The sequence below is a fragment of the Aptenodytes forsteri genome, unplaced genomic scaffold (assembly GCF_000699145.1).
Source record: "Aptenodytes forsteri isolate BGI_AS27 unplaced genomic scaffold, ASM69914v1 Scaffold294, whole genome shotgun sequence".
NCBI classification, from domain to species: domain Eukaryota; kingdom Metazoa; phylum Chordata; class Aves; order Sphenisciformes; family Spheniscidae; genus Aptenodytes; species Aptenodytes forsteri.
The window spans coordinates 491,579-505,164 of NW_008795676.1; the positions used below are offsets into that span (position 1 = coordinate 491,579).

General features: G+C 40.4%; 1 protein-coding gene across 1 annotated transcript in view; it reads right to left on the bottom strand.

The window, feature by feature from the left end:
* The window catches only part of ZC3H12C (zinc finger CCCH-type containing 12C), a 51,044-nt gene that overhangs the window by 14,818 nt on the left and 22,640 nt on the right, over window positions 1-13,586 (bottom strand). The window contains exon 2 of the mRNA XM_009282614.1: window positions 10,454-11,220. Coding sequence (XP_009280889.1) covers window positions 10,454-11,148 — 695 coding nt within the window. The 5' untranslated portion in view covers window positions 11,149-11,220. The remainder of the gene's footprint in view (window positions 1-10,453; window positions 11,221-13,586) is intronic.

A 13,586-nucleotide genomic window follows, 5' to 3' on the forward strand; every position in this document is an offset into this window, starting at 1 on the left:
GTTAACCAGGACTGCTGATAAATGATGGAGAGCCAAGATATTGCAACTGTTGCCAGCTATAATAATCAGAGTTCGTAGATTTCAGCTGGCACAGGGTAGCCCAAGGATAGTTTAAGTCATCTTCTGTGCCTATGGGGCTATATTAGGAACACTGGCAGGAGCAAGACATCTATGTATCTTAATATCCTGTTTTAGCTATGGGTATAGCCCTCTGCAATAATACATTCCGTTTTGTATGGTACTATCATGTAATACACTATTACATTGTAATAACAAAACACACAGCAATATTTTTTCTAGGCATTGTTTTATACTATACAATTATTCGTGCGCTTGTTTGGCTGAAAGAGTAGTATCTTTGTGTATTTCATAACTTCCCAGGAACGGGAAACCAAACCACACACAGATATGTCACATTTAAAATGCACATGCACTCATGCATAGAAAAAATGGCCAACAGTATTTCCAGCCATGTATTTCCAGCCATGGCAAGACTAATTACATCTCCCCGTGACAAGACAAAATCAGGACACTTGGGTGGATTCAGTACCCAGTGGGTAGCCATAAAGCCTCCTTTGCAAAGACTGAGATACAAGAAGTTACTGTTCATGCTATCAGCAGGTCATGTGCAACCATAAACGTATTGCAATCCATTTTAAAACAGTCAGGAAGGGCTTGTTCCAGCTACTAAATTCCAGTGAAATCACTGTAGTGTTATTACTCTAAACAATCTCCATGGTTTCAAATGGATAAAACCACTTTTCACCCCTGACAGCGAGCAAGCGTTTTGTTAGATTGCGTTTTAGTTACAGTATGTTTCTTCCCGTAAGTCTGAGAAATCATTTCTGGAATGAAATCCTGGCCTCTCTGAAAGAAATGGATGTTCTCGCCTATTGCTTCCCATCGGGTTGGAATTCAAGCCACACTTTTAAAGGCAGAGGGAGGACCAGGCAGTTCAGCTCCTTAGTTTTCTCTTGCCTAATACAGACCATTAAAATTCTTTCATCCAGAACATAAATTTTAAATATACTTAAACTCTAAGAAACAGAAATGGGAAATGCATTACAATGCATACTAGCTTTTCTGCGTTGCTGAGCAAGTGGATTTATAGCTCGTACAAATCTTCACATTTTTTTCTGCTCCTTTTCAGGCATGTGTCTAAGCTGGTAGCTAAGTGGATACAAATTCCAAGAAATTTAAATGATTAGTGAGAAAGTCTGTGAAAAAGATGTGCAATTAAAATTTGTTCTTTTCTTCTGTTTTGTTGTCATGCAGATTTGATGCCCTCCTTTTTGTGATCTTTGCGCTTCATCAGCTTTATGATACATCATATGGTGAAAAGACTGAAATCACGCTTCTTCCTCTGACTTTCTTCCTTCTGATTAGTTGCAAAGAAGAGGAGAAATGTTTGTACTTCTTTGTCAAGAAACTTTCTTTTAAAAATCTCTTCCCAACTACTACAAGTATGTGAAAGCTCAGAGCAGTCAGGATGACAGCTTTAGCCCTGGGTGAGACATTGGTGTATTCTGCTTTGGTTCTGCTTGCTGACTATACTTAATCTACCACTCTGAGTTGAAGGAAGATAAAGTATATTCCTTATGATGTTATCTATTTCTCTTTCATACCATGCACGAACAATTCTTTTTATCACCACTTTTATATTTGGCCTGTTGACAGCTGTGGTTTTATTTTTAAAAGAAAAAAAAAGGCAATATAACACTTCCTGAGCAAAAATCAATCAAGCATTTTCTAGACTAGCAGAGTTAGTAGAAAGTGGTAAAATATGATGAGAACATTTTCATTTTCTCCGTTACCTTCCTAGCCCCCAGACGAGGTTTTCAAGTGACTAAGCCTTGGAAAGAGTTGTGGTATACTCCTAAAACACTGACTACTTACAATAGTTGCAAGACTTCTGGCATGCTCTAACCCAATATTCAAACCAACACAGAGCTCTCAGGTTTTGAAAGCTACAAAAAACATACACACTGATGACAAGAGACATTACAGCTGAGGTCTACAGTAACGTCTGTTGTAATATATATACAGGTTTTTATACAACTGAAATCTGGACACATCAAGATACTTCCCATGTAAAAGCATACTGATTAAAAGCAGGAACAACAAAACTAGAACAGAGATCAGCCTAGTAAATTTAGAGAGTTACCAAACTATTTTCTTCCATCATGTTGTAGGAGGAAAACAGCGTTCAGTCCATAGCATAGAGAGAAAAGAATTTCCACCCTGTGTCAGATTAGTGACTCATTAGCCTGGCAGCCTGGTTTTGTCACTAGCCTCATCCTTTCTCTTTTTTTTTTTTTAAAAAAAAAAGCTCCACTGATTTCCTAATCACAGTAATGATTTGTCCCAAAGCATTTCTCAGTAACCTGGGCCTTCTATCAGTCCTACATTATTTCCTTATATATACATTTTGGTGCCGACACAAAATGGATGAAAGAGTTCCCAAATGTTTTTTTCCATTAGCCCAGAACAAATTACACCAATGCTTTGAGGTCTTTGAAGGTAAAAAAGCTCCACTGATTTCCTAATCACAGTAATGATTTGTCCCAAAGCATTTCTCAGTAACCTGGGCCTTCTATCAGTCCTACATTATTTCCTTATATATACATTTTGGTGCCGACACAAAATGGATGAAAGAGTTCCCAAATGTTTTTTTCCATTAGCCCAGAACAAATTACACCAATGCTTTGAGGTCTTTGAAGGTAAAAAAGCCTTGGAAGCTGTAACATCTTTCAAAACATCTTTTGTCTGTAGGGCTTCCAACACCGGGGCGCTCTATGGAGTATGGCAAGCGTGGTCACCAGCCAGACACGCACGTGGGTGTCTGACCGAGCGAGAGTCACGCACTCAGCAGTCAGAGGTCAAAACAGGCAGAGAGAAGTTATACTCAAAGCTGCCAGTGACAAGCTCCTATCCACATGATAGTTACTTGTTGGAAAAATATTTTTATCTATTCCTTAAAGTGACTTCTCAAAATAACCTAAGAAACAAGTCAGGCTACAAGCAAAATGCTGCATTAGACAGCCAGTACCACTCAAAGACGAATGTCTGAATCAAGGTACCAAGGTACCATCACATCTACCAAGCTCAGCAACACACACTCTGAGAAGAGGCTAAGGCAGCTAAATTGTTAGTTAGATTGTTATAATACATATGCAATTAAATTGCCAGATGAAAACTACATCTGGCATAGATGAGACAAATCAAACCATCCTTTGGCTGACACTGCAGGGAGTAATTTGCAGTTGTGGTTTTTTGCAGTTTAATTTGTAGTTTACCCTTCTGTGTAGACAGGGTATTAGCAAACCTTTCACTACGGCCAAATGACCTGCCTCGTGGTTAACACAGCGGGACAAGACTCAGTTGCCTAAACAGAGATGCTAATGCTGGTTTAGGCACCTTTGGGTATCGCACACTTCCTCCAGCTGAACGCCACTCCTGAACGGCACTCGGATCTCTGTCGCGTCTGTCAGGCCTGGGTATATGTTTCTGATGCCACCAAGCACCTAGAGCACTCACAGCGGGCGGGATGGCTGGGCATGAAAGCTGTAAGAAAACTGTAAACTACCTGTCTTAAGTGAGAGTGCATTTAACTAAAAAGCAATCCCCCCAAATCAGCATCTTTCTCTCACAAATAAAAATTAAGTATGCAATGGTTATCTCACATTGCGTTTTCCCTTGTGCAATGAAGTACCATCAAGCACCATTTAAATATACAGGCCAAGGTTTTCCAAAGGGGAAACTGAAGTGCATCACCTCCATGGACTGGAAATCCTACGGGTAAAGTTTTCAGAAGAATCTAATTGCTCAACACAAGATTAATTGATTTCAACCTGCAAACTCAGATGGCACGTGATCAAAATACTTCAGTTCTTTTGCCTGTATCATCTGAAAGTGGTTGTCTAAAAATTATAATACAGCAAATAAAATATCCAATTATTTGCTTATCAGTGTTGTCTTCATGTTGCTCTCTCTGTAAGCACAGCAGACTTCTTTTTTGCCTATATGTTTTCAACACAGTTTTATGTACATTTACGTAAAATTTGAAACTCATTCTTTTTGCTGTTAGCAAAGAAAGTCTGAAGGCACCCAGGGTAGCCAGGGAAAACTAACAAATATGCAACAGAAGCAAATGAATAAAATAGTTAAATTTTTCCCATTGCCTTTGTAACTAACAACTCTGTTCCTTATTCTTTATTTCTTGGTGCCAAAAGCCTGACTTTGATTCCAGCAAAGAGAAGAATCACAGCAATAACTAATTTTAGGCAATTTTCAGCATCCCAACCTTATCCTTGAAAAGGACAAGCAAAGGAAAAGGACTGTGCAAATATGCTGCAGTATATTTCTCTCTTCAGAAGAAACTCCCTCTCAACCTCAGCAGTAAAGGGAAGTCTTAAAATGAAGGGGCAAAAGAGAACGTCAAAACCTTGCCTCTGCTGCCTCATGGAGAAACAGGACCTTCTCCCCTTCATTCCAGACTGTGGAGGCTCAGATGAGGAAGCTGGGGATGCATGAAAAGCAGGTCCAAGAACACGGTGGAGAACAGACAGATGTAGGGGTGAAGAGCTGATGATCTGCTGTTGCTAGATGAGCACAGATCACCTTCTTTCACCTACTTCAGTTATGTAAAGGAAAAATTTAGGGTAGCTTAAATCTTATCACACAGGGATACAGAACTACAATTGACTCTGAAATGTGTTATCTGTCTAGTATCTATGCTGTGCAGTTTACACTAAATAAGGTCCTGAGTGTATTGTTATGTCAACGGACAAATGCCTTTCTTACTCATACGGACTAAGATTCTAAATTAAGATTTTGCATTACAACATCATCATCTACATGCAAAAAAAAACCCCACCTTATGAAGCAGGGTTAGAGCTACACAGTTCTCTGGAAAGCCAACATACGTCACTGCTCAGGTATGGCACGACTGAATCCCAGGTCCTATCCCTTAGTCCAGCCTCACTCTCATCTGTGGGAAGTGTCTATCAAGAGCCCCACAGCTGCGCTAAGGGATTGCCTAATTTGCTATTCGGTTCTGATTTTAAGTTTACACACACACACGCACAGAAAAATCAGTCTCATCTGTAAGAGCATTCTAACAAAAGACTTTGTGTATGTTAGGCTTAAACGCGTAGTCATCTTTCCTCTTCTGGAAAAGGATTAAGTCAACACCATGAAAGCTAGAATAATGAAAGAACAAGACCAGATTTGAAGCATCCCATACAAACTAAATGGCAATTCTTCAAGCCATAGCCTGCAAAAGCCACCTTTCTGCTCTTCAGTTGAAAGACGGGGTTTGCTTTGTTTTTAAAACTTGAACCAATTCATATTCTTTAGCCAATATTGGAGCTTTAAACTTGAAATACACAAGATGCATCTGATAACTGTTTTCAGTTTAAGGCACAAACGACAAGCAATGCCATCTCAAAGTATAAGAAAAGCCTTCCAAGCATTACCAAAAGGCAGAAAAATTGAGAGGGTTATTTTTTTTTTTAACTACAGTTTGCTAAAGCAGCTTGTCTGGAACAGGAGTAGTCACCAGACTAGACCAGCATACATGCTGGCTCTGGCTGGCCAGAATAAGTTACTCTGGCCCAAGCCTTGTTCTGTGCTGCCCTCGAGGAACTCTCAAATCCACCCACCATCAGTTGAACCCATGCAACCAGTTACACAAATATGAACATCCAGTCACATAATCAGACACATCCCTCCTCCTTTGTGTCAGACTTAGCTGTTCTCCCAACCGCAAAAACATCGGGTTTCATTTACAGGTCTAATGGAAAAATAATATTTTCTGATTTTTTTTTCCTCTGAATTAGGAAGCTGAATCAACTCATTTTGCAGCTGCGTAGTCACTAGATGAGATGCAGGTAGGAAAGCATCGCTGGCAGTAAGATAGAGGTGAGGCTGAAAGTAAGTCACTGTGCATCACTCATTAGATGTTTTGTGAAACCACATCCTTAATTAGTTATGCAATGGAGAGACAGGGCTGCATACAGCATTTGATCCTTGCAGAAGAGGAGAGCTGTCTCATCCCACTTGTATTACTGGGCATCACTCACCTCAAACCTTCTCCATAAAACTTCCCTCCCCACCATCAAATACATCCTTTAAAGGAAAATTAGCAGTTCTTATCTAGAATAATTCTAATAGTAAACGGTATCATCAAATATGTGTATTACAACAACATGGGAGTAAGAATATAGATCACAGTCTACCCATTTGTGTGAGAATGTATGAGAGAGCTCCCAAGAATATCTCTCGAAAGACTATCTACAGTCTTGCTTAGGGCACAGGCCCATTTCCCTTCAGCAACTCCAAAGTGAACTCATTGGCCACAGCTTGGAAAAGCAAAGAGGAAAGAAAAGAATGGACTGTGCCAATTTATAGGTTAGTTACTCGTAACAGGACCCTGGACATTTACATACAGAAATTTGAACAAGATTGTCTGAACTGCAGGTGAATTCCTGTATCTCCCCCGCTGCTTTGAACACTGTTCTTTTACATGTAGAAGCTGAAATCTTTTCTTTTAAGTATTTAAAGTGCTTATTTACTATTACCTATTTTCTTGAAGGGGAAAGGACAGATTCTTTTGCACAGCTGGTTGCACAGCTGGTGTCAGCAACAGGGACTCATCTTTTACAAACACGGGACTGGCTTTCATAATCAAGGACTGATTTCTAGGAAAAGGTGGGATCCACTTGACCAAGCAGAACAAAAGCATCTTCGCCAACTGGCTGACCAAAAGCAGAACAAAAGTGTCTTTGCCAATAAGCTGGCCAACACAGCAAGGCATGAGCAATCCAGGAAGTTTCTGGAGTGCATTGATGATAACTTCTTAACATGGGTGACTGAGGACCCAATGAGGGAACCTGCTGGACCTCATACTTACAAACAAGGAAGAACCGGTCAGAGATGTGAAGGGCAGGGGCAGCCTTGGCTGCAGTGACCATGAGTGGAATTCAGGATCCTGTGAAGAAAGAGCAAGGCAAAAAGCAGGATCACAACCCCAGACTTCAGGTGAGCAGACTTTGGCCTGTTCAGAAGAATCCCATGCGATATGACCCTGGAGAGAAGAGGGGCACAGGAGAGCCGGTTGATTTTCAAGGATCACCTCCGCCAAGCTCGGGATTGGTCCACTCTGATGTGCAGGAAGTTGGGCACAGGTGACAGGACAAGACTTTCCCTCAGCAGAGGTTAGGGAACACTGAAATGGGACATTCCCAAGCTGCTGGGCCCTGATGGGATGCACTCAAGGGTGTTGAGGGAGCTGGCTGATGACATTGTGAGGCCACTCTTGGTAATCTTTGAAAGGTTGTGGTGACTGGGGATGTTCCTAAGGACTAGAAGAGAGCAAATATACCCCTTCTATCTTCAAGGAAGGCAAGAAGGATAATTCAGGGAACCACAGGCTGGTCAGCCTCACCCTGATCCCTGCAAAGGTGATGGAGCAAATCTTCCTGGAAGCCCTTTCCTAAAAAATTACGTAGATTGGGTGAAGATGATTGGGAACAGTCAGCGTGGATTTATGAAGGGGAAATACACTTGACCAACCTCACAGCCTTCTATGGTGAGATGACTGGCTCAGTGGATTAGAAAAGCAGTGGATGCTGTTTATTGTGGCTTTAACAAAGCTTTTGACACTGTCTCTTATAACATCCTCACTGACAAACTAATGAAGTATGGACAAAATAAAGGGTCAGAGAGGTGGACTGAAATCTGAGTGAACTGCTGCACTCAAAGGGTTACGATTAGTGGCATGAAGTCCAGCTGGAGGCCAACTGGTGTACCCCAGGGATTGATACTGGGGCAAGCATTGCTTAACATCTTCATTAATGACCTAGATAATGGGACAGAGTGCACCCTTAGCAAGTTTGCAGAGGATGCATAACTGGGAGGAGTACACTAGATGGGTGTACTGCCATTCAGAGGGACCCTGGCAGGGTAGAGAAATGGGCCAACAGGTACCTCAGCAAGTTCAACAGAGGGAAATGCCAATCCTGCACCTAGGGAGGACTAACACCAGGCATCACTACAGGCTGGGGGCCAACGAACTGGAAAGCAACTCTGAAGAGGACCACGGATGCATAACTGGGAGGAGTACACTAGATGGGTGTACTGCCATTCAGAGGGACCCTGGCAGGGTAGAGAAATGGGCCAACAGGTACCTCAGCAAGTTCAACAGAGGGAAATGCCAATCCTGCACCTAGGGAGGACTAACACCAGGCATCACTACAGGCTGGGGGCCAACGAACTGGAAAGCAACTCTGAAGAGGACCACCTTGGGGTTCTGGTGAACACCAAGCCGACCATAAGCCAGCAATGTGCATTTGCAGTACAGAAGGCCAACAGCCTCCTGGGCTGCATTAGGAAAAGTGTTGCCAGCAGGTCAAGTGAGGTGACCCTTCCCCTCTGGTCAGCCTTGGTGAGACACATCTGGAGTGCTGGGTTCAGTTCTGGGCTCTTCAGTATAAAACAGACATGGACAATACTGGAGAGAGTCCAGTGAAGGACAACAAAGTTAATCAAGGGACTGGAGCATCTGTCATACGAGGAGAGGCCGAGAGAGCTGGGACTGGACAAGAGAGGGCTCAGGGGGATCCTACCCATATGTATAAATACCTGATGGGAGGGAATAAAGAGGACAGAAACTACCTTCTCACTGGTGTCCAGGACAAGAGGCAATGGGCACAAACTGGAATACAATAAAAGTTGTTTAAACATCAAAAAGAAAACTTTCTTACAGTGGGGGCATTCAAACACTGGCCCAGAAAATATGTCAAGTCTCCACCCTTGGAGACATTCGAAACCAAACTTGACATGGCTTTGAATTGACACTGCTCTGTGCATGGGATTGGACTAGAAGATCTCCAGAGGTCCCTTCCAAACTGAATGATTCTGTGATTAAATTGGTAGAAAACAAGTAAAGACCTGTTAATTCGAGTATTGGATACAGAAAGACTGTTATATTAATAGATTTAATCTGTTTTAAGGCCCTGTAGCATGCACAACATGCATTCGTATTTGGCTCATTTTGTGTAGGTGGTCAAGAAAGTAAATTGAGCATAGGAAGGCAGGTCTTAAATATTTATGCTAATAGCTGAATAAACATTAAGGAAAAGTGACTGATCTGGAGCTACTTCTGGAATGCGTTCAGTGCAGTTTGTGGGAGAAGTTGAACCTAAGTCCACCCACCAAGTCTGAGCTGTGCTAACTAGCTAACGCTTACACAACTGTTTTGGATTTAAGTGAAATACAATCCAAACCATTTTAGAAGTCTCTGGATAACTTCTTGGTTGAGTACCAGAATAGTGTTTGTTCAACTGGACATACTTCCTTTACAGCTCAAGTTGAACAAAAAGATTAGAAATGACACAAGGTAGAAAGAACTCACAGGAATACCCCATTTACAAATAAGTAATATCCTTGCTTTATGGGCTAACATATCTACTTAAATAAACAAAAACTATCATATTGGCGTAAATAAGAGCTGTATTTAAATTTCATTTTAAAAAGCCTCATTTAAAGGTAATTGACTTGATTAGGAGCTAAAAAACCTGGGCCTTTAGCCCAGAAATGTCTTGCACGAACTTTTATTACTAAGCTAATGAAAACCACATCAAGTCATCAGAAGACTAAAACTGACCTTCGAAACCATGGTGCTAGTAATCAGATAATCCTTATGAGTTACACAATTAATTAATAATCAATTTGTCATTTAATCATTTATATAGCCATAAAACCCCATTTCTCAGCATGTCTCTCTCTGCCATTTCATTCTCTCTCTAATCACCAATGAAGCATGAACCTCTGCCTCCCCACAGACAAGTTTCTTGCTGTGCACCTAGATGACGGGTCAGGATGGGTGAATGCTGTAGGTAAATGTGTTACCTGTGGGCATGTAAGTGAAAGTCTAAAGCATAGCAATCTCAGGAATAAATGGCAATAAAACCTAACTCCAAATCTGATAACCAAGACCAATTTTACAGACAGGTCAGTTATCACAGAATAGCCTACCAAGGAGAAGTATCCCTTAAGCCACTTAATTCTAAATCACTATTTTATAATCTTAAGGAATCTTACATTTGCTTTAACCTCCTGTATGTAACTGGATACAGCAATTGCCCACAGCAATGGTGCCTACAAAAAATTAATTAAGTATTAGACTGGCAGTGGGAATGAGAGATTCGATAGCTGCCTACAAAGGGAGACTGGCATTAACCTATGGTTGCTCTAACAGTGAGTACAAACCACTGAACTCTTACAGACCTATAGCCTGATTACAGGATTGGCATACTGTGTGGTTGACAAAGATGCTTGCGAGAGAACCTGCATACAGTTTTAGGCAATTATACGAACATCAGTGCTTGAATGGGACAAGGTCATTCTGTTTCCATTTAAATATAAAAGCAAAAGCTTCATGGTCACATACCTCATTGCAACATTGCTGCCATCAATAACTATTGGCCTCAGGTTGTCTCCGTGCTCTGTCACATCCTCCTGCAGTGGAGACTCTGACCTCTGAGACTCTATGGAAGACGCTTCACGCATTACACTAGTGTTAGCATTAGTTACAGTCTGATCAGTCTCAGTTTTATTCCCAAGTTTGACAAGTTCTCCCAAAATATCATTTATTAAAGCATCAGTACCAAGTTTATTTAGTACAAGTTGAACCTGCTCTTCAGAGTAACCCAACTTAAGTGCAAACTCCAGTTTGGTTTGATATTCTTTCACCACATCAGGGGGCTTTTTGACTTCCTTAGGTACTATCTGAGCCTCTTCTATCCTGAAGTCTTGCAAGATTTCATTTCTCTTTAGTATATGAGGCTCTAAGCAAGGAGATCGGCACAGCTGTCGGTGAGTCTTAGGCAATAAATGTGATTCTGATGCAGAATTATTCAGTCTCTCTGAATCATTATCAGAATTTGTGCTTTCTTCAGAGTCACAGCTGGAGCTTCCAAAAGTCTCTTCAGATGCCTCTTTGTCTACATCTTCTTTCCTAGAATTAACCTTATCCATCGTTGGCTTCTCCGCCATTGACCAAGGTACAATTGCATTTATTTGTGTGCCAGTGCTCCCCACATAAAGGTGGCCTAAGTCATGCCCCAGATGATCCTTCAAGCCCATGAAGCTGCTGCATGTACTTGACTCCACTTTGCTGTTTTTCCTGTATTCCTGAATATAAAGTGTTCCGTATTCCTAAAGAGAGAACAAAAACGTTGCAACTGGTTACACATATTACTTGTTTTGTATTTTCTTGCTGCTTCCTCAGAACTGCATTTATTCTCTCCCAGCAGAGAAATACAACTTTTTTTTTAAACATGGAAAACTTTTTTTTGGGAAAAACTTTTCCTAAGGAACATCCATAGCTAAGTGGATAAACAACTGATCATCTGTTTTCTGAGTGTATCAAATGCTTTTACTGAAACACTTCTAGAAATGGGTTTATGAAAGAATAGGAAACCAAACACTGCAAGTTTACCTACTGTAATGCAGAGACGTAAGTCTTGTCACATTTTAAAGCAACTGAGATATTTCTTCTAGCTTAAGACAGTATTGTAACAATGAAAAAAAAATGCAGCTATAAAATACAAGTACTAGAAAAGCTTTTTAAACTAAATACCTTAAACTCTCTGTTGAATAGAAAGAAATTAGCATAGCACTAGATTATCTGGCTTATTAGGCAAATATAAGACATCATAACACATAAAATGAGTTAGTAACAGAAAACATGATTAAATAAAAACTTATTGGACCTAAAAGACACTATCAGTTCAACTGATTACACTCAAACTATTTCTGAATTCCCCTATAAAGTGATAATTAAGTCAAGAAAGACTAATTGCTCTCAACAGAGTGCTGCATTACTAACACATACAGCATTTAGAGACATGGATTGATCTAATGGCCAATAAAGCCAATGGAAGTCTTTACACTGATTGCAACAGACTATTCATCAAGCCAACAAGGCAACAAAATTAAAAGTTGATTTCAACTCTCGGACTAGACTTGTGCAAGCCTTTTGCTGAATCAAAACTAAATATAAAGATAGAAGTCATGTAGGAAGAACGGAAGACGACAAGTGGCAGTTTTCTGGACTTCATACACTTACCACATCAATTTTTCTGGAGGAATTTTGCATAACGGTAGTTATACAGAAGTTAGCTACCCATTTCATCCTAAGGATTACTTCCACAATCTACATTTAAAGGCAGATTGCTGCCTCTTTCCCTTATTTTGTTCTTTTAAACAGGAATCTTTGCTAACTGCTTCAATAAAGAAATTAAAAGATAAATTATTTCTCATAGAGAAAAATGGACCATATGGACCAATTGTACTGCAAGGTTACAATGAAAAAGAAGAACTTACATTAAGGGAAGACTATGAAACAAAGAGTTCTTTCACACTTCCATCTTGCAAGGCAGAATATAAAAGCAAGATATAGAGGCAAAGGACTTCGCTTGAACTTGACAGATACATTAGAGACACAAATTTCACCAAGGAGGATATACTGAGAAAAAACATTATGTCAAACAGAATCTCTTGATCTATACTAATACAATTTACAGGTGTGTCTCATGAACAGCCAAAATCTCTGTCAGCAAATACATTAACCCTCCCATCCCCTTACAGGTTAGCATTTAAGAATGACCCAGTATTTTTAAAATATGGTGTACTTTCCTCTTCTTGGGATAAAGATCTGAGACTGCACACAAGAGAAATTCATCCAGGCTTTAGACTAGAGAGAATCAAGCAAAAAATCCAATCCATGGTTCAGTAAAAGCAGTCTCTACAGGCACTGAGTGCCAAGACATCTTGGCACTCTACTGTGGTGGAGCTTTTTGGTTATGGGGCACAAAAACTTACTTTACCTAAGCATTTCTAGTTAAAATAAATAAATAAATCTATCATCAGTGTTTTCATCTCCAACACCTTCATCCAGGAAAGACTGATAGGAAAGAAAATACTCTAAAGTTCTATTTAGATCTGATCTTGTTAGAAGGCAGTAGGACTGTAATACTCTCAAACAGCGTACCAAGGAATATTTCTCTTCACTCGAAGCTTTAGGATTTCAAGCAACACCACAGATTAAACACAATGAGAATTTAGGAAATGAACCTTTTCACACAGTGATTTATTAACTAACGTAATGCACTTGATGGCACAGCGCTAGTAACAAATCACAACAACATCCCAATAAAAGGATACAGTTAAAAAACCCAACACTGTGGCCTTCACAGAACTGACACTCAAAAAAAAAAAAATTAAAAAAAATCCCAAACAAGAAACCCCTATTGGAAGCGAGGCTGCTTAGCAACCAGCCTTTAGTTGCTAGGATGCGCTCCTTTAACATACCATCATGAATACTAGCACAGCGAAAGAATAATTTGGTATGAACAAAAGCCCATGAAAGAGAGCGGGACTTAAGTGCGTCTGGTTTCCCCTCGGAGAACAATGCAGCTGCCAAACCAAGCCCCGACATCATTGTTCCACCAACCCCACAATCTGCTCTGACTCGAGACTCGAGAGTTAATGGGCAACACTTTTAAGCTGGCCTGAACAGT